This window comes from Hemitrygon akajei, chromosome 10 (assembly GCF_048418815.1).
Source record: "Hemitrygon akajei chromosome 10, sHemAka1.3, whole genome shotgun sequence".
Taxonomy (NCBI): Eukaryota; Metazoa; Chordata; class Chondrichthyes; order Myliobatiformes; family Dasyatidae; genus Hemitrygon; species Hemitrygon akajei.
In genome coordinates this window covers 131,365,698-131,387,362 of record NC_133133.1, presented here as the reverse complement: position 1 = coordinate 131,387,362, position 21,665 = coordinate 131,365,698, and the positions used below count along the sequence as shown (strand labels likewise).

Below are 21,665 nucleotides of genomic sequence, written 5' to 3'. Positions count from 1 at the left end.
TGTCTCATGGAGACCACGTGAAAAGCCCTCGGGCAAAGTGGGCTGGTTGAGAGAGAGATCGCATTACCTGCAACCTGATTGACACCTGCGATCCCGTGAAGAAGTATAAAGGAGGGTCTGAGGGGGGGGGGAACCCTCAGACGCACCCAGGAGACACCAAGGAAGCACGATATCGATTCCCATGGGAGCGGGAAGCCATTTTGAAGGAAGCCACGTGCGTTAGATTCCGAATTTTTGAATCTGTGGCTAGAGCCAACGAAAGACTGCCTTTAACTAACAACGGGGAAGTCTGCTCCCCTGATTCCAAGGATTTGCTCTGCCAAGACGACGGGCAAGTGTTTATCTTTTCTAAATCATCTCTCTCTCTCTACAACGTGAAAACCCCAGCGGTTCCCGAAAGGGAAAAGCCTGCAAACTTCTGAGTGACTCTTTATATTTCAATTGGACTCAGTATTACCCCTAGACAACTATAGAGCTTATTTCTGATTGATTATTATTACACCGGTGTTTTGGATTGAGTTTTGACGATGTATATGATCTGAATGTTTTGTACTAACCATACGTTTGTGCCCTTTTTGAATAAAACGTTTGAAAATAGTAGTATCCGACTCAGCTGATCCCGCTATCTTTGCTGGTAAGTTACCTGGTTACGGGGTTACGTAACAGGAGAAAAAAGGGTGCAGAATTTCATGAAAAGAACACCTCTCCAACTGTTTAGCACGGGGGTGGATTGATCATGCTTTGGGCTTGTGTTGCAGCCAGTGGCACGGGGAACATTTCACTGGTAGAGGGAAGAATGAATTCAATTAAATACCAGCAAATTCTGGAAGCAAACATCACACCGTCTGTAAAAAAGCTGAAGATGAAAAGAGGATGGCTTCTACAACAGGATAATGATCCTAAACACACCTCAAAATCAACAATGGACTACCTCAAGAGGTACAAGCTGAAGGTTTTGTCATAGCCCTCACAGTCCCCCAACCTAAACATCATCGAAAATCTGTGGATAGACTTCAAAAGAGCAGTGCATGCAAGATGGCCCAAGAATCTCACAGAACTAGAAGCCTTTTGCAAGGAAGAATGGGTGAAAATCCCCCAAACAAGAATTGGGAAAACTCTTAGCTGGCTACAGAAAGCATTTACAAGCTGTGATACTTGCCGAAGGTGTTACTAAGTACTGACCATGCAGGGTGCCCAAACGTTTGCTTTGGGCCCTTATCCTTTTTTGTTATTTTGAAACTGTAAAAGATGGAAATAAAAAAGTAATCTTGCTTAAAATATTAAATAAATGTGCCATCTTTAACTTTATGCCTTTTGGAAATCAGGTAATCTTTTACTCGCTTAGCTATTCACAGTAACAGAAATTTTGACCAAGGCTGTCCACACTTTTGCATGCCACTGTAAGTTCACCCAAGGGCTCATACTCCCCCTCCCCTTCTCCTCATCTGGTTCTTGTTATATCTGCCATTCATCTCTCCAAAAATGGTTCCCATTAGAATGCCCTTTACTAATCATATTCCATTAATGGCAGCCTTTTGTATTCCCGTTTATCTCCTCACAGCAGCTGTCTGCAGCCTTCACCATCCCCTCACTCCATCTATCATCCACCAGTCACTAACTCCATTTCCATTCCCCTTCCCTATGTGATGGAACCTGCTTGTCATCTTCCACTCCTCCTCATTTCACTAATCACCCTAGGCTCCTGCCTCACCACTTCTCTTTTTCCTCTCACCACCCCCGCTCTCCTCTCTGCCCTGACACAAGGTTTCGACCTGAAACGTTGACAGTTCCTCGCCTCCTTACCACCAGATGTGTGCTCAAACGTTTGGAGTTCTTCTAGCTGCTGTAAATTCAAAGAGTTCCGTGATACCGAAATTAACTAAATACGGCCCAACAAAACAGTGTTGCTCAGGGGCCAAGATGCAAAAAACACTCTACCAGCAGCCCCACACAACACAAGACACACAGAGCACATGTAAGACGGCAGTAAAATACACTCACACGAAAAAAATAGTCCAAGTCCCTGAGTCCATGAATGTTGCAGCAGTCTGCAGTGAAACACGGTACATCTTGTCTTCTGTCAAGAGAACACTGGGGGGGTGGGGGCAGCACTAATTTCCACATGCACACTGCACCATACCACCTCTGGCACTCCGGTGGAGTGAGAGGCCTACTCCTTGCCACAACCCAGTTGTCTATAGCAAATCTGCTTCCTATCTTCACAGCCTGTCTGCTTCAATCCTAGTTTTTCTCTGCACCCTCAGGTACAAACCTAATTTATGACTATGCAGTATAACTTCTCCCTAAATTAAATTCTGGCTGAATCTCTCGGTCACAGCTCTTGGTAGGTGTCAAGGCACACTGACGGTAAGATGCATAAATGAAAACGATACAATAGCCCAAAAGCCGAATCAACAAGAAGAAATTCTTTCTTCAGTAATTGCTTTAAGACATAAGTATCTGAAGTCATCATTTATACAGTGTAAAATCATCATAACATTGTTTTAGACTATATAGGCTACCAGGAACTCGATGCATACTAATCTCCTACTTGTGGTCACCTGTGTGAGTTATGCTGTGGTTACATACTATCACTCACAGCAGATTGGTGGAAAACAGTTACAACAATACAGTTCTTTGTCCTGTATTTCCTATGAAACGTTCCCAACTCTGGTCATTTAAGCATTTTTGTACTCTTACCCCCATATCCCTCATCATTTCTACTAGTAATGTCAAATTCTCATCAAACACATGGTTAAATCTTCAAAAACATTCTGCTTTGCTAACTCTTGTTTCTCAGTCAGTGAGTTGTCATAAACTTAGCTTCTGCTATTGAAGAGCATTGTTGTTGAGTTCAAAATATGGTCACCAGCTTAAGTCAATAACACTCAAACTAAAGGATCAAACTTACATAACCATAATCAGTGTACCCAGTAAAGAATTTAAAACAAACTTCATCATTTCAGGTGGAATGGATTTACTGTCACACACATGGATGCACAACATGTAGATGAGAAATTAAACAAAGGACCATATTAACATGGTAACATGAAATAATACCAGAAGAAGATTAGGTATAATCAAAACCCTGCTACTCTGGTATAAATTCTAATACCCTTATTCCATCACCTGTTGGGTACACGTTTGCGTTCTTCTTCATCATCTGTATCACTGCTGATGGTTATGACGCTGACCGCCGGGCTGGGTGTGTCAGGAATGACTATGGTCTGCCTCTGATTCTCCTGGGTTGTGCTGGTGGCCTCTCCCCAGCCACACGTCAAGGTGTTACAGGCCGGACTGTCCTGTACTACAGCACAGCGAGGAGGAGTGTTCTCCTTGACGCGTTTTGAGCGCTGCGGTGAGTGTGAGCTGAAGCTACGGGAGGAGGACACTTCGTATGCTGAAGTATTTCTGTGGGGATAAATATAGAAATGTTACGGCATACACAAAAAAATAATATCCTATGCAGTGGGTCACATTAAACATAAGGCACAGAAAATTATTTAACTACGTTTAATATGGGATTGACTTCCTTTACTTTGAAATGTGGCCACCAAAGAAAAACTTAATTTGATATCTTTATATGAATAATTTGCCTTGTGTCAACTAAAAGTACAAATCGGAGAATTTCATCTTAATAAATTCAAAGACAAGGGAGCTGTTATTAATAATTCTGATTTTTTCTTCCTTTAAAATTATAAAATTTTAATTTAATTTCCAATGGATATGATATACAACTAGTTTTCCCAAATGAATTTAGCGCACTGGAAGATTCGAAAAAACCAGGATGTAAAAGTATACTTGGTAAAGCAAAATAAAAGTCAATGCAGGGAGCCGGGTTGAGGCTTTATTGAGAAATGATGTGCTAGATATAGCATGTTTGCGGGAAATGGGTGACACTGGATTGATGATTCCCATGCCTCTCTACTTCTGGGATTTCTCTTATGTTTTACCTGGGTCTTATGTATATTAATTGCTATCATTAGAAAACAAATCCATTATCATTATATTCTGCTTTTACCAGGCTGGTGGTAGGAAAACTTGTAGGGTGTTAATTTTGTTTGTCAAACAGTTCCTGTGTTTCTAATGTACTGAGTAGATTGAGTGCCTTTTGCATAGTTTTGTTAGTTCAGCTCAAAATGTACTGTATTACTTGGAGTTTAGAAAAATAAGAGGTGCCCTGATTCAAACATCAAGGACCTAGCAGGGCTTGACAGGGTAGATATTGAAATGGTTTCACTAGCGGGAGAGTCAGAAACAAGGGAACACAACAGAACAGTACAGCACAAGAACAGGCTCTTTGGCCCATGAATCCAACTGTTTCTATCTGCATTCACATAGTCCATATCCCTCTATTCCATGTCTGGTCATGTGTCTGTCCAATTGGCTTCTGGACATTTCTTTTGTATTCGTTTTTATCACCTCACCTGGCAACACAATCCAGGTACCTAACATTTTATCTTAAAACTAACTTGGATCACGCAGCTTTTTTAAACATTCCCACTCTCATCTTAAACCTATGCTCTATAGTATTTGACAATGGCACCCTGGGGAAAATAAGATGCCTCTCAATTTTCTATCAAATCGTCTCTCAGCAAAAACAAACCAAGTTTGTCCAACCCTCCTTACAGCTAATACACTCCAACCCTTTCTGCACTGTCTCTGAAGCCTTCACATTCCTTTTGCAGTGCAGTGCAAGAACTGCACTCATACTTCAAAGTTTTGTGTAACTGCACAAGACTTGCCAACTTTTATACTCAATGCCCCACCCTATGAAGGCAAGCATGACGTATGCCTTCTTTTTCCCCTTCAACTTGTGGCACCATTTTCTTAAGGGTAGAGTTCCGATCTCCCTGTACATCAATGTTCCTAATATTCCTGCATATTTTTCTCCTACATTTAATCTCCCAAAATGCATCACCTCACATTTGTTCATATCAAACTCTACCTGCTATTTCTCCACCCAAGTTTCCAATAGATCAATATCCTATCAATATCCTGCTGCCTCTGGTCAACACACACAAAATGCTGGAAAAACTCAACAGGCCAGGCAGCATCTATGGAAAAAAAAGTACAGTCGACGTTTCAGGCCGAGACCCTTCATCAGGACCTGATGATGCTGCCTGGCCTGCTGAGTTCCTTCAGCATTTTGTGTGTATGCTTGGATTTCCAGCATCTGTAGATTTTCTCTTCATTCTACAGCATCCTTTGACCACCGTCGTTACTATCCACAACTCCATAATTTTTATGTCTGCAAACGTACTAATCATACTTTACTAACTACATTTTCATCCAGATTATTAAGGTGGAGACAGATACAGTTTTGAGAAGTTGAAGGTTATGTTGAACTGGCACAGAAGAGCATTTTGAGGCTTGCATAGATCAGCGATGATCAAAATGAATTGTGGGGCCGGTGGCCTGTTCCTGCACCTACATTCCTGTTCTTAATCCAAGATTGCACTTAAGTTTCTATATAAGAGTTTGCAGATTCAAGTTCCTCTTCTGAGAAGACTGATACCAGTCTTCACAAGACAAGATTATTACAGGATCTAGATGAACTGCTAAAGTGGGCCAAGGAATAATAAATGGTGCTTAATTCAGGAAAATGCAACACCGTGCACTTGGCCATGTGAAATCAGGCATGTGAACAGTAGAGCTCTGAAGTGCGTAGCACAGCAGTGAGTCCTTTGAGTACAAGTTATTAACTAGGATGAGAACCAGGAGAACTAGAAATCCTAGTTCTCTGGAAGTGAAAGGTAGCAAGATGGGTTAAGGTGTTTGATACACCTGCCCTCAGTTAGGGTACTGAGCACAGGATTTGGGCCATCGTGTAACCACTGTACAAGTCATTGGTGAGACCATACTTGGAAGATTGCCATTAAGGTAGAAAAGTTGGAGAAAATACATTTTTTCCTTGGAGCACTGGAAGCTGAATGGTGATTTTAGAGGTATACAAAATCATGAGGGGTTTAGCTAAGATGAATGATCACACCTTTTATCCACGGTAGGGGAGTCTAAAACTAGAGGGCATAGGTTTAAAGTGGGAGTGGAAAGATTAAAAAGGGACCCACCAGGAAACATTTTTGCATAGGAGATATACAGAACAAGCTGAATGAGAAAGTGAGAGAAGTGGATATAATTACAATGTTTAAAAGACATTAAGAAAGATACATGGATAGAAGAAAAGGCTCAGCGGGTTATAGACCAGAAACAAGCAAATGAGACTAGTTTGAACAGACACCCTAGTCGACCTGAACAAGGTGATCTGATGGGTCTGTTCTCCATGCTGTATAAATCTGAGACTATGACTCTAAAAGCAGTGAATGAAAGTGCTATTACTTAGACAACTTGGCAGCCACATTTTACTACATTTTAACAGTAATTGTACTTCATACTTCAGAAACACTTGCCTGACTGAAAAGCACTTATGAACATTCCAAAGTTGTGAGATATTAGGCATTAGGAAGAAATCTTTCTTAGTCAGGAAATCATGTTCCAATAGAGGCCAACTGAGTCAATTCAACTCTGTTTCTACACACCTGGCGGAGGACTGCTGCTTATTCTTCTTTGATGAGGAGCTTGAGGTGGGCTGCTGCCTCATTACGTGAGCGACACCAATATTCAATGGTTGAGCAGATGGCAGAGTCACATGGCTTGCCAGCAGAGCAGGCTGCTGCATGATGGTGTTGTAATGGCTAGTATGTGGGTGAGTGTTCCTAAAGCAAGTAAAGACATTGAATGAGATCAGCACATATTCAAAATAAACAAACAATGCAGCTGTTGCAATAATTAAGCATATGTAACCGCATCTTACTGGAACCATTTTCAGTTTAAAGACAATTCAAAGGGAAAGAGAGTAAGAGTATTTATCAACATGGTCAGCACTTGCAGTGGCTTCTTTTATATGCACTGGGTCAATATCAGTGGAAGAGCAGCTTTGAGGGGTAGCTCATTCATAACTATAACCAGAAATCCCTGATAGATTTATTTGGCTCAGGTAACAATTCTGATTGAACTTTGTAAGATAAAGTTGACTTTATATTGACAAAACTTGGTGATAGGAGATTAAAACCAAGCCAATAATTTGCTGCTCATGTGACCAAATAGAAAATCCTTGAGCAAGAAATGGGGGAAAAGTGAGCAAAATCTCTACAGGAGTTATATCAGCTCCACACGTCTGGAAATAAATCAGCAGGATATAAATCAGCCCTCAATTTTTCAACACTGAACTCTATCGGGGCATCAGTGAAGAAACATATGGCTAGTGACAGTGACAACACCTGGATAGATAACGTAATGTACAGGCGTATGAAAGGAAGAAAGCTGACAAAATCTATCAGAATAGCAAAGACAGTGTAAAAATATACAGTATCTAAAGATTGTGACTTCGCAAGCTGATGCAATATATCTAGGTCTAATTAGTCCTGTAAGCCAACAAATGTAAGCAACTAGAAGCTTAGTAAGTGACAAGATTTAGGATAATGAAACATAAGTAGCACCCTGAGGCAGGAAGTCTTTAAACTATCCTGCTTCTTGTTTGTCAGGAATAAGTAAAATGAGCCATATTGCCTTCGTGAAAATGCTGTTTCTATGTTGTTGTATGTTTCAGTGGTACAGTTGGGAATCAGGTTTCCATATATACCAGTCATCTGACTAGCAACTGAGATTTGGCAATTTTCAGCATGATGATGATGCTAATTATGCCATTATGTGGTGTCACAGTATATCAGATCTAAATTACACTGGTACCTTATCTGTTCTGGTGAGCAGTTGGCAAAAAATAACCTCATTTTAGTTGACAAGCAATAAACTTGACCTGCTGAGTGAGTATCCCTTCACTTTAGTTTTATGTTAATCTAGATTACCTCCAATCTGCCAGTTGCTGGGTCCCAGCCATTGTCTCTGGAAGAACAGTAGCATGCTGCATTGAGGTATGAGTCGTCACTCCTGTTAACTGCTGCCATGCTGGAGGTAAAAGAATCTGCTGGGTTCCACTAGGCCACGTCTGCTGCAAGGACAAGAAGCAATATCCAACGTTCAGCACCTTCTCAAAAAGTTTACAGTGCCAATGGAAGTCGTTTGGCTCATCGTATCTGAGCTCCTCCTTTCATAGTTTCATAGAACTATCTTCACTATTCTGGTTCTTACATGCAGCTTTGTTTTTTTTTTGTCTGCTTCAGATGATTATCTGTTTCTTTAAATGACCCATTGCCTTTGTTTCAATCACTCCATGAGGCAAAACATTCCTGCTCCAAAGCCCTATTTCTCCTGACCTCCCTTCTTGTTCTCAGTTAAAATTGAAATTATTGACCTCCAACACTGATTAGTAAACCAAAGGATTTTTTTGTATTTATTTTATCAATACCCTTTATAATTTATAGCTATTTAAAGCAGTTCATAATTTTCTATGGAAACCATCCCCTCATCCTAAAGTGTCAATCCTGATCATTCTTTACCATCCCTGAATCTAGTCAATATACTCTTTATGATTATACAGATAAATAGTTCTATGACACTACTCAAAGTATAGTATCCTTGGCTGGTACTTATCTCCAAATTCACATAATTCAAAAATGCCTACTCATTATCTAATGATTTCATAACAGTGTGAGAAGAGATGTTTCCTATATAACCAAATTGATTAAAGTTCAAAACTACTTCATTGGCTGCAACGTAATTGATGCATCGTGAGATTTTGAAAATGGTTATAGTAAAATCTTCCTTTGTTTCATGCTAAAAAGCCACTGCATTATGGCCAGGAATGAGAGCACTTTCTAATTCCTCTTCCCTGGTCTAGAAGTGAAGAAACCAATTGTAGGAGCCCTTCAACAATTTCCTCACCTGACATTATCTACCTCAGCACAAACCAAGAGTTAGAAAGCCATCTTTGGTTACTAGTGCTGAACATGTAATCCTATGGAGAGTTTAGCACTATTGACCAAAGGTGACTTTCTACCCCACTTCTGATCTTTCTATCCCCATGAATCACTGACTAGATCTCCTGAATGTCAACAATTTATGTTCTGTCTGCTTGAATGACTGATTGGGTTCTGCTGAAACATAATGCCTATTCATTCATTAGAACTGTGAGGATCAGCATGCCATCTACCTGTGTTAGTAGGCCAGGCTGGATCTGAAGCGGCTGAGCCCCCGGAGCCTGTGTGACGATAGGAAGAGCATTCTCCATTCGGACTGAGTACCCAGCATGCTTGGTGGGGGACGCCTGCAATCCTATTGGCATCAACCAGAGTGCATTCAGAAAGCAAGAGAACAATAAATTGGAGACTGAAATATTTGAAATAAGTAAGCAAAATGCAATGCTTTTAAAGTCATCAACCCTCCCCTCAAAGCAATAACTTCCAGTGTGAAAATACACTCCATTCTTAATAGAATTTCATTTGAGTTGGTCCAAATCTGAGCCTCACCTGACATACTTGTATACATTCTACCACAGCCAACCTCATCTCCTTCCTTGGCACTGATGTCAACTAAATAAAACTTACAGTTCAATGCCAGTGTTTATGTTCCAAATCTCATCAAATCAGATTCTGCCATCAAATACAGATTCACTAAATTCAACATTTTAGCCACCCCATGGACAAATAAGTAAAAACCTGAAATACCTAAATGGGTTTAGTAGTAACCATTTAAAAAAATCATGTCACAAAATCCAACCAGGAAATTATTTTCCTTATGTCTACTATGTCAATCCACATTTTTTAAGCCTTCTTTCAGGTCATTCTTCAGTCTCCCTTAGAACTGACAGAATCTCAGTCTTTTCAGCAACCCTCCTTCCATGGCGTTGACATATACGGCAAGTATCAGCCACTGGACCTTTCTGTTATCTTCAGCAGAGCTATTTGCTAAAAGGATCGAGTGTTCTTAGGGGTGGGAAAGTGTCACAGGAACATGGTGTTAGAGGCTGCTTTCAGATCAATAGGAAAGGGTTAAAGTCGTCACTGGCTCTCACCAAAGTAGTGCCAGTATTGAGGTCCCAGTTAAATTCAGTCATCTATGTTGGGCAGGCCGTGTCATGCCATGCCCATCACCAGACTTCCACAACACTCTACTTTGAGCTCTGTCACAACAAGAAGATTCAAAAATGTACTGATAGCCTCCCTAAAGAAAAGCAACATCATCACTGCCTTTTAGGAAAGTGTAACTCATAACCACTCAAAGTGAAGGAGTATAGAATTATAAAGCACTACAGCACAGAAACAGGCCCTTCAGCCCATCTAATCCATGCCAAGCTGTTATTATGCCTAGTCCTATCCAATTGTACATGGAACATAGCCCCCTACATTTCTTTGAAGTGTTGAATCAAATCCACATCCACCACTCCACTCCACTCGCAGCACATTTCACACTCTCACCAGCCTCTGAGTGAAGAAGTTCCCTCCCATGTTCCCCTTAAATAGTTCACTTTTCACTTAACCCATGACTCCTAGTTCTAGTCTAACATGACCTCGGTGGAAAAGCCTGCTTGTATTAACCCTATCTACACTCCTCATAATTTTGGATACCTGTACCAAATCTCCCCTCATTCTCCTACACTCCAGGGAATAAAGTCCAAACATATTCAATCTCAGGTACTCTTCCTGGCAACATCAGTCCATGGTCTCGCTTCTGTTTTGCCTCTGTCCTATGGACTACGTGTCCATCTCCAGATGCAAAATATCTATTTTTGATTTCCTCCATCTCTTCTAGGTCCATGCATAGATGACCACGGCGATATTTGAGATAGAGTTGAGAATGTCAAGGCTATGAACTGGTGACCATACAGAAACCCTGCCGAAGACACAGAAGAAACACAGCATCTCATAAATTACCCATCCACTTGCCTCACCTCGACCATATAACCATATAACAATTACAGCACGGAAACAGGCCATCTCAGCCCTTCTAGTCCGTGCCAAACGCTTACTCTCACCTAGTCCCACTGACCTGCACTCAGCCCATAACCCTCCATTCCTTTCCTGTCCACATACCTATCCAATTTTACTTTAAATGACAATACTGAACCTGCCTCTACCACTTCTACTGGAAGCTCGTTCCACACAGCTACCACTCTCTGAGAAAAGAAATACCCCCTCCTGTTACCCCTAAACTTTTGCCCCCTAACTCTCAACTCATGTCCTCTTGTTTGAATCTCCCCTACTCTCAATGGAAAAAGCCTATCCACGTCAACTCTGTCTATCCCCCTCATAATTTTAAATACCTCTATCAAGTCCCTCCTCAACCTTCTATGCTCCAAAGAATAAAGATCTAACTTGTTCAATCTTTCCCTGTAACTTAGGTGCTGAAACCCAGGTAACATTCTAGTAAATCTTCTCTGTACTCTCTCTATTTTGTTGACATCTTTCCTATAATTCGGTGACCAGAACTATACACAATACTCCAAATTTAAGAAATTTAAGACCATCTTAAGAACCCATAAAATTAGTCATCCTTGATCTCAAAGAACTGCCTTAGAAGAGGATAAAAATGGTCGAAGCCGTGGGGTAAAGTGTCTAAACCGCAAAAAAATAGATCTCACCTTGAAAGGTAGGCGGGCAGACAATTAAGGCCTGTTGGAAGGGATCAGGTCGAGCACACAGCTGTGAGGCTCCTGACTGCAGTGACATGCTCCGCTGGGCAACGGCTGCCATGGAAGCTGCTGAAGGCTGGTAAAGTGCAGATTGGTAGTTAAGTAAGGAGACATCAGAGTTGGCAAGGGAAAGGGTGGCACTTGTGGATGTGGGAGCCAGACTGTTGGCCTAAAGGGATAATGGGATATAATACAAACAATAGGAAATGGTAAGCAAAATGGTTTAGGAAGGGAAGAAAAATAAAAGACAAAGAAAGCACAAAATCTTGGTCAAAGCAATTTGATTTCCTGGAGTTGGGGACAGTGTTCTCCAGAATGCACTTTTACTTTTCTTTAAAAAATGAATATAATCAATTACAAGTCATCAAATTAATGTTAATGTTGTCATAAACTTGTTTAATTAGAAATAAAACTGTGCAGTGTTGTATTAGAAGAACAATTATGTTCAAACTTTTAAAAAAGTGTTCAGTATACTTATCTGCCAAATTTTACCTGACAGAATATTTATATGTGTTCAAAGAATTGGCCATTTAAAATAAAAGGAAGCTTTAACTTTCCAGTTAATGTGGTTGAATAATGTTGACATCTAAGATCAAATATTTGCAGTCATTCTAAATCCTACTGTGCAAATCTAAACTAGTATTCCAGTAGTGGAGGATAAACATATCCACCAGGAAAGAGGCACTGTGGGGCAGCTGTTAGGGCTGCTGTCTTACAGCTCCAGACACCCCGGTTCAATCCTGACCTTGGGTGCTCTTTGCTTCAAGTTGCATGTCTTTGCTGTGACTATGTGGGTTCTCCCAAGGAACCCAGGTTCCCTTCCACGCTCTAAAGGCATATAGTTGGGTAGACAGCATCGAGCATATCTACATGGAACACTGTCACAGGAAAGGAGCATCCTTCATCAACGATCCCCACCATCCAGGCCATGCTCCCTTCTCGCTGCTGACATCAAGAATGAGGTACAGGAGCCTCAGGAGCCACACTGCCAAGTTCAAGAACAGTTATAACCCCTCAACCATTAGACTCTGGAACCAGAAGGGATAACTTCACTGAACTGTTCCCACAACCTAATGATTCACTTTAAAGGACTCTTCATCTCATATTCTTGATAAGTATTGCTTTTTTTCTCCTTTTGTATTTGCACAGTTTGCTGTCTTTTGTACATTAGTATTTGTCCATCTTGCATTTACTCTATTGTGTTTCTTTGTTTTTACTCTGAATGCCCAGAATGCACAGTTTTTCTGTGAATGCTCAGGGTTGTATACAGTGACATATATGTACTTTGATAATAAATTTACTTTGAACTTTGAATTTGCTGTTGTAAGTTGCACCAAGGTAGGTGGACGTGGAAGGGAGAAAGAGAGAAATGGGATGAGTATAGATAAGTGCTTGATACTCAGCACAGATGCAATTGGCCAAAGGCCCTGTTTTTGTGTGGTTTGACTATTAGACACATCTCTCATTATAATAGTAGAAGACTAGAAAGGTTTGTCACTAAGATATGGTATTGGTGGGCAAAGTTCCGTTCAATATGTAATGACCACTATGCTGTACAATCAATTATTTCTTCAATAAAAACAATATAAGTAAGACAGTTCTAAAATCTGCGGACAGATCGTCACAAACTCCACATTGTCAACACCGTCCGCATAAGAAAATGGAAAAGGAAATGTGGTTGTGTACGATCGTGAAATATACTTAACATGCCAGTGAGGTAGAGGGTGACAACCTTTTGTGTGCAGTTTAAATTCCTTTGTGCCTGGTAGCAAAAGATGCCACCTTAGAGGGAACATTGTTGGTAGGTAATGCTTTGTCATAATATCAGCCTGCTTTACTAGTGGGAGCTGACAATTAACTGCATTACTACTGGTATACACTCCCACTGTTGTAGATCATTCTGTATAAAAAACTGTACATCACTCATGTAATAATGGGTACATCCAGATGCTTGTAGGTCAATCATTCCAAAGCTGGACTGGACAGTACTGGCGGGTAGAGGTTTGTCACCTAATTTTCATGTGAGGGACTCCTATCTATGGATAATGTAAAATGCTATAGTTCCTCCATCTTTGTGTCAAAGATACTAATCAGATATAAGGTTACATTCAGTCCCTGATCTAATGTAGAGGAGATAATATTGCTTTCTGCATCAAACTATCCAGGTAACTCTCCCCTCTGTTCACTGATGCAGCTTAAATCTGTAGCCTCAAGCTGCATTCTTCCTGGAGATGGGTTTACTGAAGCTTTAAAGAATTGGTAACCCAAACAATCACTTTATTCCCCATTGCACCAAATTCCCACGAGCCAAATTTCTCATATTAACACTCCATGAAGTTGCAATGTGGCCAAGTTCACTCTGTATGACTTTTTAAATAGGATGAAGTATAAAGCAATATAGAATGCACTTGTGAAGTATCATAAAGATTACAATCTGTGAAATAACCATAAACACAAGAGATCCTCCATATGCTAGAAATCCATAACAACACATACAAAGTCTTAGAGGAACTCAGCAAGTCAGGCAACATCTACTGAAATTAATAAACAGTCAACCTTTTACGCTGAGAACTGTCTTTGGGACTGGAAATGAAGGGGGAAGACACCAAGTGAAAACCTGGGGGAGGGGAAGGAGGACCAGCTAGAAGCTGATAGGTAAAGCAGGTGGGTGGGAAAGGTAAAGGGAAGGAGGGGGAGAGAAAAAAATTATCAGATAGAGAAATTGATGTTCATGCCAACTGGAGGCTTATCAGACAGAATACGAAGTGTTGCTCCTCCACTCTGAGAGTGGCCTCATTGTGTCAAAAGGGGAGGCCATGGTCTGGCAAGGTGGGATGGGAACAGAGGCAGGAATTAAAATGGTTGGCTATGGGAAAATTCTGCTTTCGGTAGGAAGCGCAGAGGTACTCCATCAAGCAGTCCCCGAAGGTAAAGACTCCACTCTCTGCTTTCCGCAGGGATCATACCCTCTGTGATTCCCTTGTTCATTTGTCCTTCCCCACTAATCTCCCACCTGGCACATATCCCTTACAGCAACAGAAATGCTACAACTGCCCATTCACTTCCTTCCTTACTTCCATTCAGTTCTTCCAGGTGAGGCCACACTTCACCTGTCAATCTGTTGGGGTCATCGGTTGTATCTAGTGCTCCTGATGTGGCCTGCTGTATATTGGTGAGACCTGATGAAACTGGGGGACCACTTTGTCAAGCACCTCCACTGCATCCACCAAAAGCCGAATTACCCCATGGCCAACCATTTCAATTCATATACCCATTCCTGTTCCAATATGTCAGTCCATGGCCTCCTCTTTTGCCACAAAGAGGCCACTCTCAGGGTGGAGGAGTATCACTTCATATCTCATTTTGGTAGCCTCTAGTCCGATGGCATGAACATAGATTTCTATATCCAGTAATTTTTTTCCTCTCCCTTCCTCTTCTTCTCTTTCTCACTCTGGCTTCTTACCTCTTCTCTCCATCTGCCTACCATCTTACCTGGTGTCCCTCCTCTTTCCCTTTTTCCTTTGATCCATTCTCCACTCGTATCAGATCCTTCTTCTCCAGCCCTTTACCCTTCCCTTTCCCTCCCACCTGGCTTCACCCATCATCTTCAAGCTAGTCCTCCTTCCCCTCTCCCCATCTTTTTACTCTGGCACCTCTCCCCTTCTTTTCCAGAAAGGGTCTCATCCTTAAATACTAACTGTTTGTTCATTTCCATAGATGCTGCCTGACTTCCAGCAAGTTTTGTAAAATAATCAGCCTTGCCAATAAAGGCCTTGCCTGCCAGTCTAGCTATACAATAACTTTAATTATGAAATGAAACCAGAAAATGCTGCAGATTCTCAGTCAGTCAGGCTGCATCTGCAGAGGAAGTTGACTTTTCAGGTCAATAACATTTAATTTCACCAGGCATGTGATCATCAACTTGAAATAGTACTGTACCTCTCTACTTTTCTCCACGGATGCATGGATAAAGTATTTCCAGTATCTGCAGTAGCTTTCTCCTGGAAACTATGTATTATTTACAGACTTATTCTTAATGCTGTTTCTGTTTCAGGGGAAGGGCAATTCTCAGAAGCCATATTTTCCAAGGACAACTGATTGTTCAGATTGAGAATAATATCATGATAATTAATGTAGCAAAAGGAGTTTGCCAGAACCGATGCAGCAGTACCTCTTTAAGACTGCAACTTAGTGTGATTTGTTCAAACATATGGGGTTCTGTTTACTGAACATTTTAAGCATTCATTCATCAAAGTGAGAGTGAAGTGACTGCTTTCCAACTGGCCTATAAATGACCTTGGCAGTTTACTACCGCACATGTTTAATTTTCAGTTCAAACACTGTAGTTTTACATTAAAAAAAACCTTCAACCTCATTTATTTTGTTAGAGAGTTGAAGAGATCTACCATTTCCAGTGAATACCATGAAGTTAGAGATCAGTTATTGCTTTTTTCCTAGCTTTTTCTCCATTAAACAATTATTGCTTTGAAATTCAATTTCTAGGCAACATTTTTTATGCAGTTGAAAATAAATCTCAACCAGCACTAAAATGCAAAAGCGAGCATTTTCACTATTGTACTTAGATGGTTTGGATGATTTTGTTGCCATATAATTGGTTTTGCCCTGTTTGACTTAAACATTCTGGACATTTACTCTTCCCCCCTCTCCCATTATGCAGAAGGCACAAAAATCTGAAAGCACGTCCCACCAGGCTCAATGATAGCTTCTATCCTACTGAGATAAAAGACAATTCAACTGTCTCTAATGCAATAAGATGGACTCTTATTTCACAATCTATCTTGCTTTATTGTCTGCCTGCACTGCACTTCCTCTAAATGTAAAACTTTATTCTGCATTGTTACTACTTTTTCCTTGTACCAACTCAATATACTTATGTGATTAAAAGGATGGCAGGCAAAACAAAGTTTCACACTGTGCCTAGGTATCTGTAACAACAATCAACCAATTTGCTGTTGTCATGAATTAGCTTAGAACAACTGGTGTAAGTATGTCCAGTTGTGGATTGTGCTAATATTGTTTAGATCTTTCCTAGATGGGGCCAATGTTGACTGGGTCACTAGTAACTGGCTATGTACATGCACAGCTGATTCACAACACTCAGCCCAATATCATAGTGAATTAAGTCAAATTACTAAAAGCAAGTATACAGATACAAAACTAATCAAAAGGCCTCGCCACCTTTAGCCCCGGGTCCAACCTCGGCCACCTCCACCTCCAGGCCGAGACCATTCTCACTGCCACTGGGACCTCCTGCTCCTTTCCTTCCACCACTAGGCCTCACCCACCCCAGTTGCTTAGACTTCCCTCTACCCCTCATTCCCCTTCAATCCTCTGAGTTACCACCTTCCTTCCACCCCAACCCTCCTCTCTCCTCTGATTCTCTCCAAACCTATACCCTCCCGTGACTCCAGATCCAAACCCTATCATGCCTTCACAAACACCTCTGACTTTCCCCTCTTTGAGGCAGAATGTTCTGTCCTTAGCAAGGGCCTTACCTTCGTCCTCCAGCCCCTACACCTCTATGAGATCTGTGTTCACCACAATGCCAAGCTTTTCTGCCATCGCCTCTGTCCCTGAGCCAACTTCTTTCACAAGGATTCCCCAACCCATTCCCCACTGATGAACCATCTCCCTTTTCAACCCTCCTCTTCTTCTCAGAACAGCCCGCTTTGGCCTTCTATCTGCACCAATCACAACTGCATCATCATAAAATATAGAACACTACAGCACAATTCAAGCCCTTTAGCCCATAATGTTGTGCTGCCCTTTTAAACTACACTAAAATCAATCTAACCCTTCCCTCCTACATAGCCCTCAATTTTTCTGCCATCCATCAAAGTTAAAAGTTTAACTATCTCTAATGTAACTGCCTGTATCACCACACTTGCCAGGGCATTCTACACACCCACCATTCTCTGTATTAAAAAAATCTTACCTCTGACATCCCCCCATACTTTTCTCCCATTACCCTTAAAATTAAGCCCCTCCTATTAGCCATTTCTGTCCAGGGAAAAAGACTTTGACTACACACTCGATCTATGCCTCCTACCACCTTTACACCTCAATCAAACCGCCTCTCATCCTCCTCCTCTCCAAAGAGACAAAAAGTCCTAGCTTGCTCAACCTATCCTCATAAGACATGCTTTCTAATTCAGGCAGTACCCTGGTAAAGCTTCTAAAGCTTCTACATCCTTCCTATAATGAGGTGACCAGAGCTGAATACAAGTTTGGTCTAACCAAGGATTTACGGAGCTGCAACATTACCTTGCAGCTAACCCCTACCTTGCTGAGGCCACAAGGTAGTTCTCAGACACTTCCTCTTGCTTACTCCTTGCACAGGAACAACCTGACCATCATCTCCTGCACCATCGCCAACCTCATTGATTCTGACAATCTCCCACCCACTGCCATCAACTTTAGTTCCTGTACACTGCATTGTGCGTTTCTACCTCCTACCCATGATCCACAAACTTTTCTGTTCTGTAGGCCCTCTTCTGCCGATCACCTACCTGATTTTACTTCATCCTCCCTCCCCTACCCACCTTCCCCCTCAACTTGCTCTCCTTCCTCTCCTCTCCCTCCACCACCACCTTCTTATTCCGGCTTCTGACCCCTTCGTTTCCAGTCCTGATGAAAGTTCTCAGCTCATAACACCAACTGCTTATTCCCCTCCACAGATGCTGCCTGACCTGAGTACCTCCAGCATTTTGATTGTTGCTACAGATTTCCAGCATCTGCAGAACCTCTTGTGTTTAATTAAAAACACTGATGAATATCTGCCTTTGTGGCTGAAATACAAATGTGAGCAAGAGATGGTTCATCTGTATAAGGCCTTGGTCAAACTGAATATAGAACCTCAAGAGTTAGCACAATGGATTAAGGAGCTCAGCACAATAAGGTAATAATGTTCAAATGATTATCTATGAGACGCTCAGCATCACAAACTTAAGATATATTTTCCTGAGCCCAAAGGATTCAGCAGTATCAGGATAAAAGTCATTAGCACAACAAACAAGTAATTCCACAGGATGGAAGCTTAGTCATTCCGCAAACTTCATTGCAGGATACAGAGGTAGGGGCATGAGAAGCTCAAACAACATATCTATGGGTTGTTCAAGGGCTTTTCTCAGTTAATCTCTCTGTATATTTCTGTAAGTAATGTTTTCGCCCAAAGAGCAGTTAAAAGACATTAATTTTTCATATTAAATATTACTAATACTATATTAGCCTAGAAACTTCTGTGCTCTGAAAAGTGTACACAAAAATGCAGTGCTCAGAGGACTACTGATAGTATTGTGCAGAGAATGTATTTTATAAGCACTGTTTGTTATGTTTTTCCTCCATGTGCCTTGCGCATTGGGCAGGCAACCATACTGTTTCTTCAGCATTTTGTCTGTCTTTTTTCACAAGGCTGAGGTGCTAGCTCGACCCAGCACGGATGGAAAGCATGCAAGAAGCTGGCTGGATTTGAACGCAGAACCAATTGCCTCGAAGTCCAGTGCTGATGCCTCTGCACCACCGTCTAGCATTTACAAACACTGTAGGTCACTGATACTCGGCATGACTATGTGAAGAAGTGCTGAGGCCTATTCCTGCACTTGCTGTTCATAGAGCTTCTGCTGTGAGAATTGGCAATGCAATACTGTACACCATTTGACAGCACTGCTGCCGCCTAGTGGCTTCTGTGCATTATATGCACGGAACGCCATATCGCACCACTGCACCCTGTGGATGCTAACTGATTTTGATGACTAGCTCATCTAGGCAATGGTTTACAGCTTAATATTTCTAACCTCATATCATCAAATCATATATAATGATAACAGAACTGTGTCCTAATCATTGTAACAATATTCATTTGATAAAACAGATAAAAAGCTTCTTGAAAATAATATTTATGATGTCCAAAAATGAAAATTCTACTCAAGGATGTTGTTCTTAATATGTCATTTCTGAATTGCTCATACCATATCCCAGAAATTATTTCTGGACCTATTCTGCAATGACTGGAAACTATTTGAAATCTTCAAACCAGTGACTTACATCAGATGAAGTTTCAAGTTATAGATGCCAAAGTGCAGGTCAGCCATAATTTGGCCGCACGGTAGCGCAGCAGTTAGCACCTCACTCTACAGCGCCAGCGGTCCTCAAAAGGGCTTCAAATCCCGCTGCAGCCTTTAAGGAGCTTGTATGTTCTCGCTCAGTTTCCTCTGGGTGCTCCAGGTTCCTCCCATAATCCGAAGGCATGGGAGCTGAGGGAATGCTCTGTTGACACCAGAAGTGTGGTGACGCTTGCGGGCTGCCCAGCACAATCCTTGCTGATTTGATTTGACACAAATGACGCACTTCACTTTATGCTCTGATACGCAGTACATGTTAATTTTTCATCTTTAAACCTTTAATGTGTAGAACAGTCTGGATTGACTAATCAGCACACTCCCATTGCTCTGAATTTGAATGCTGAGGTTTCCATTAGATTTCTACAAGGATCACCATAAGACACCAGAACAAAGCAAAAAAAAAAAAGAACAGAGACTGGACGTAGGTGGTTGTCTCATCCAGAGGTTGTGTTGTAAGCTCGGTCCATCCATTATTAAACATATATTAGCAACGGAATGAGTCCAGTGACCAAGACTCCCTACGAAGCAGGATTTAGGCTATTCAACTCCTGGAACGGACATATTGGCAGCTCAGTAGGGTAGGATATTGTGGCTTTCACAAGAGCCACATCAACTGGACCCAAATTTAGCAGAGAGACTGACACTCTTACTGTAATTTTAATGAAAAGTTGCCCACTGCAATCAGATGATCTCCCATTGTTACCACAAGTTGGGAGTTTTCAACTTTCTGTGTCCAGCTACCCATGATGGCCTAGCTTAGATATACACCTACTACTGAATTGTGCTGAACAGGTTTATATGTCTTGTCCTACACATATCTGACTGCATCCCTGTCGGGTCTGCATCACACTGTTTGCACATACCTGGTTTTGAACTGTACTGAGTTGGTTGCTGAAAGTCATTGTAAGGTTGCTTGAAGTGCTTGGAGCCACATGTGTGATGAATGGTGTCTTACTCTGGTTCACTGTGTCATACATATTGACCCTTCGCTTGCAAATCTCCATGTTCTGAAAGCAGGACTTGACACTGAAAGAATGATTTAGAGTTAAATTCTTTACTACGAAGAGGAAAGCTATGATGATTACACATGAAAGCCATGAATTGTTCTACATTTAGATAAAGTTGGCTCAAAGATGCTTGAAACTCAACCTTGACCATCTATGCTGAACAAGTGGTAAATGACCTCAATAGGACATTAATTCAGTCTTAGCTCCCTCTCAATTAACTACCTTACCATCCTGAGTCTGCTTCCTCAAAGATTAGTGCCTAAAGGTTCCAGTGGACCCAAAAGTTACATGGCTTGACAATGAACAAAAGCTTATTGTTGGTCCCCAACTCCTCCCTTTACAGGAGACATATGCAGTGCACAGGAAAGGCACCTGCTGTGGCATGTGAGAACGTACTGTGTGCTATGAGGAAAATCAAGTAGATGGGTCATCATTACGAAGGGATGGCCCAGCGTCTCAATTGGAGTAATTCGCTTGTCTGCATCAATGGTCAACATCTTCTTTAGCAGATCGATAAACTCCCTTCTGTCTGCCTTCTCTGCCAACATTTCACTTCCCTCCAGATCCGTGGCCATATTCACCTGCAAGAGAAAGGCTAGCGTGAGGCGGGAACAAATCAAACCTGCAGCGAAGATAAATGCAGCATGTTCACTTTCTCCAGTATGATTGCACCACATCGGACAGTACGAGTAGGGACTCTGGCAATAAGTATGCAATGACTACTATAGACAGGACAGGAGAAAAAGGAAGAATGGCTTTTTCCATAAGCCTTTATTCTCCCAGAGCTTTCCTCAATGTACACACTCATGCTGTGCATGCAAGTGGAACTCCAGTTGCCCATTCTTTATAGAAATAGACAACCTTGGTAGTAGATAATTTGAAATTGTTCAAGGTCAGATAGTACATTAAAATTGGAAGCACTGTGCTTCA

General features: G+C 41.4%; 1 protein-coding gene across 6 annotated transcripts in view; it reads right to left on the bottom strand.

Annotated features, from left to right (window-relative positions):
• Nucleotides 1-21,665, bottom strand: part of hipk2 (homeodomain interacting protein kinase 2) — a 253,549-nt gene that overhangs the window by 27,276 nt on the left and 204,608 nt on the right. For 5 of the 6 annotated variants that reach the window (XM_073058960.1, XM_073058963.1, XM_073058965.1 and 2 more), the window contains 7 exons: nt 21,132-21,316; nt 20,592-20,754; nt 11,537-11,756; nt 9,110-9,231; nt 7,866-8,008; nt 6,540-6,716; nt 3,130-3,411 (listed from right to left, as the gene is read on the bottom strand). In XM_073058960.1, the coding sequence (XP_072915061.1) occupies nt 3,130-3,411; nt 6,540-6,716; nt 7,866-8,008; nt 9,110-9,231; nt 11,537-11,756; nt 20,592-20,754; nt 21,132-21,316 (1,292 nt within the window). The remainder of the gene's footprint in view (nt 1-3,129; nt 3,412-6,539; nt 6,717-7,865; nt 8,009-9,109; nt 9,232-11,536; nt 11,757-20,591; nt 20,755-21,131; nt 21,317-21,665) is intronic. The other variant, XM_073058964.1, reaches the window with a different exon arrangement.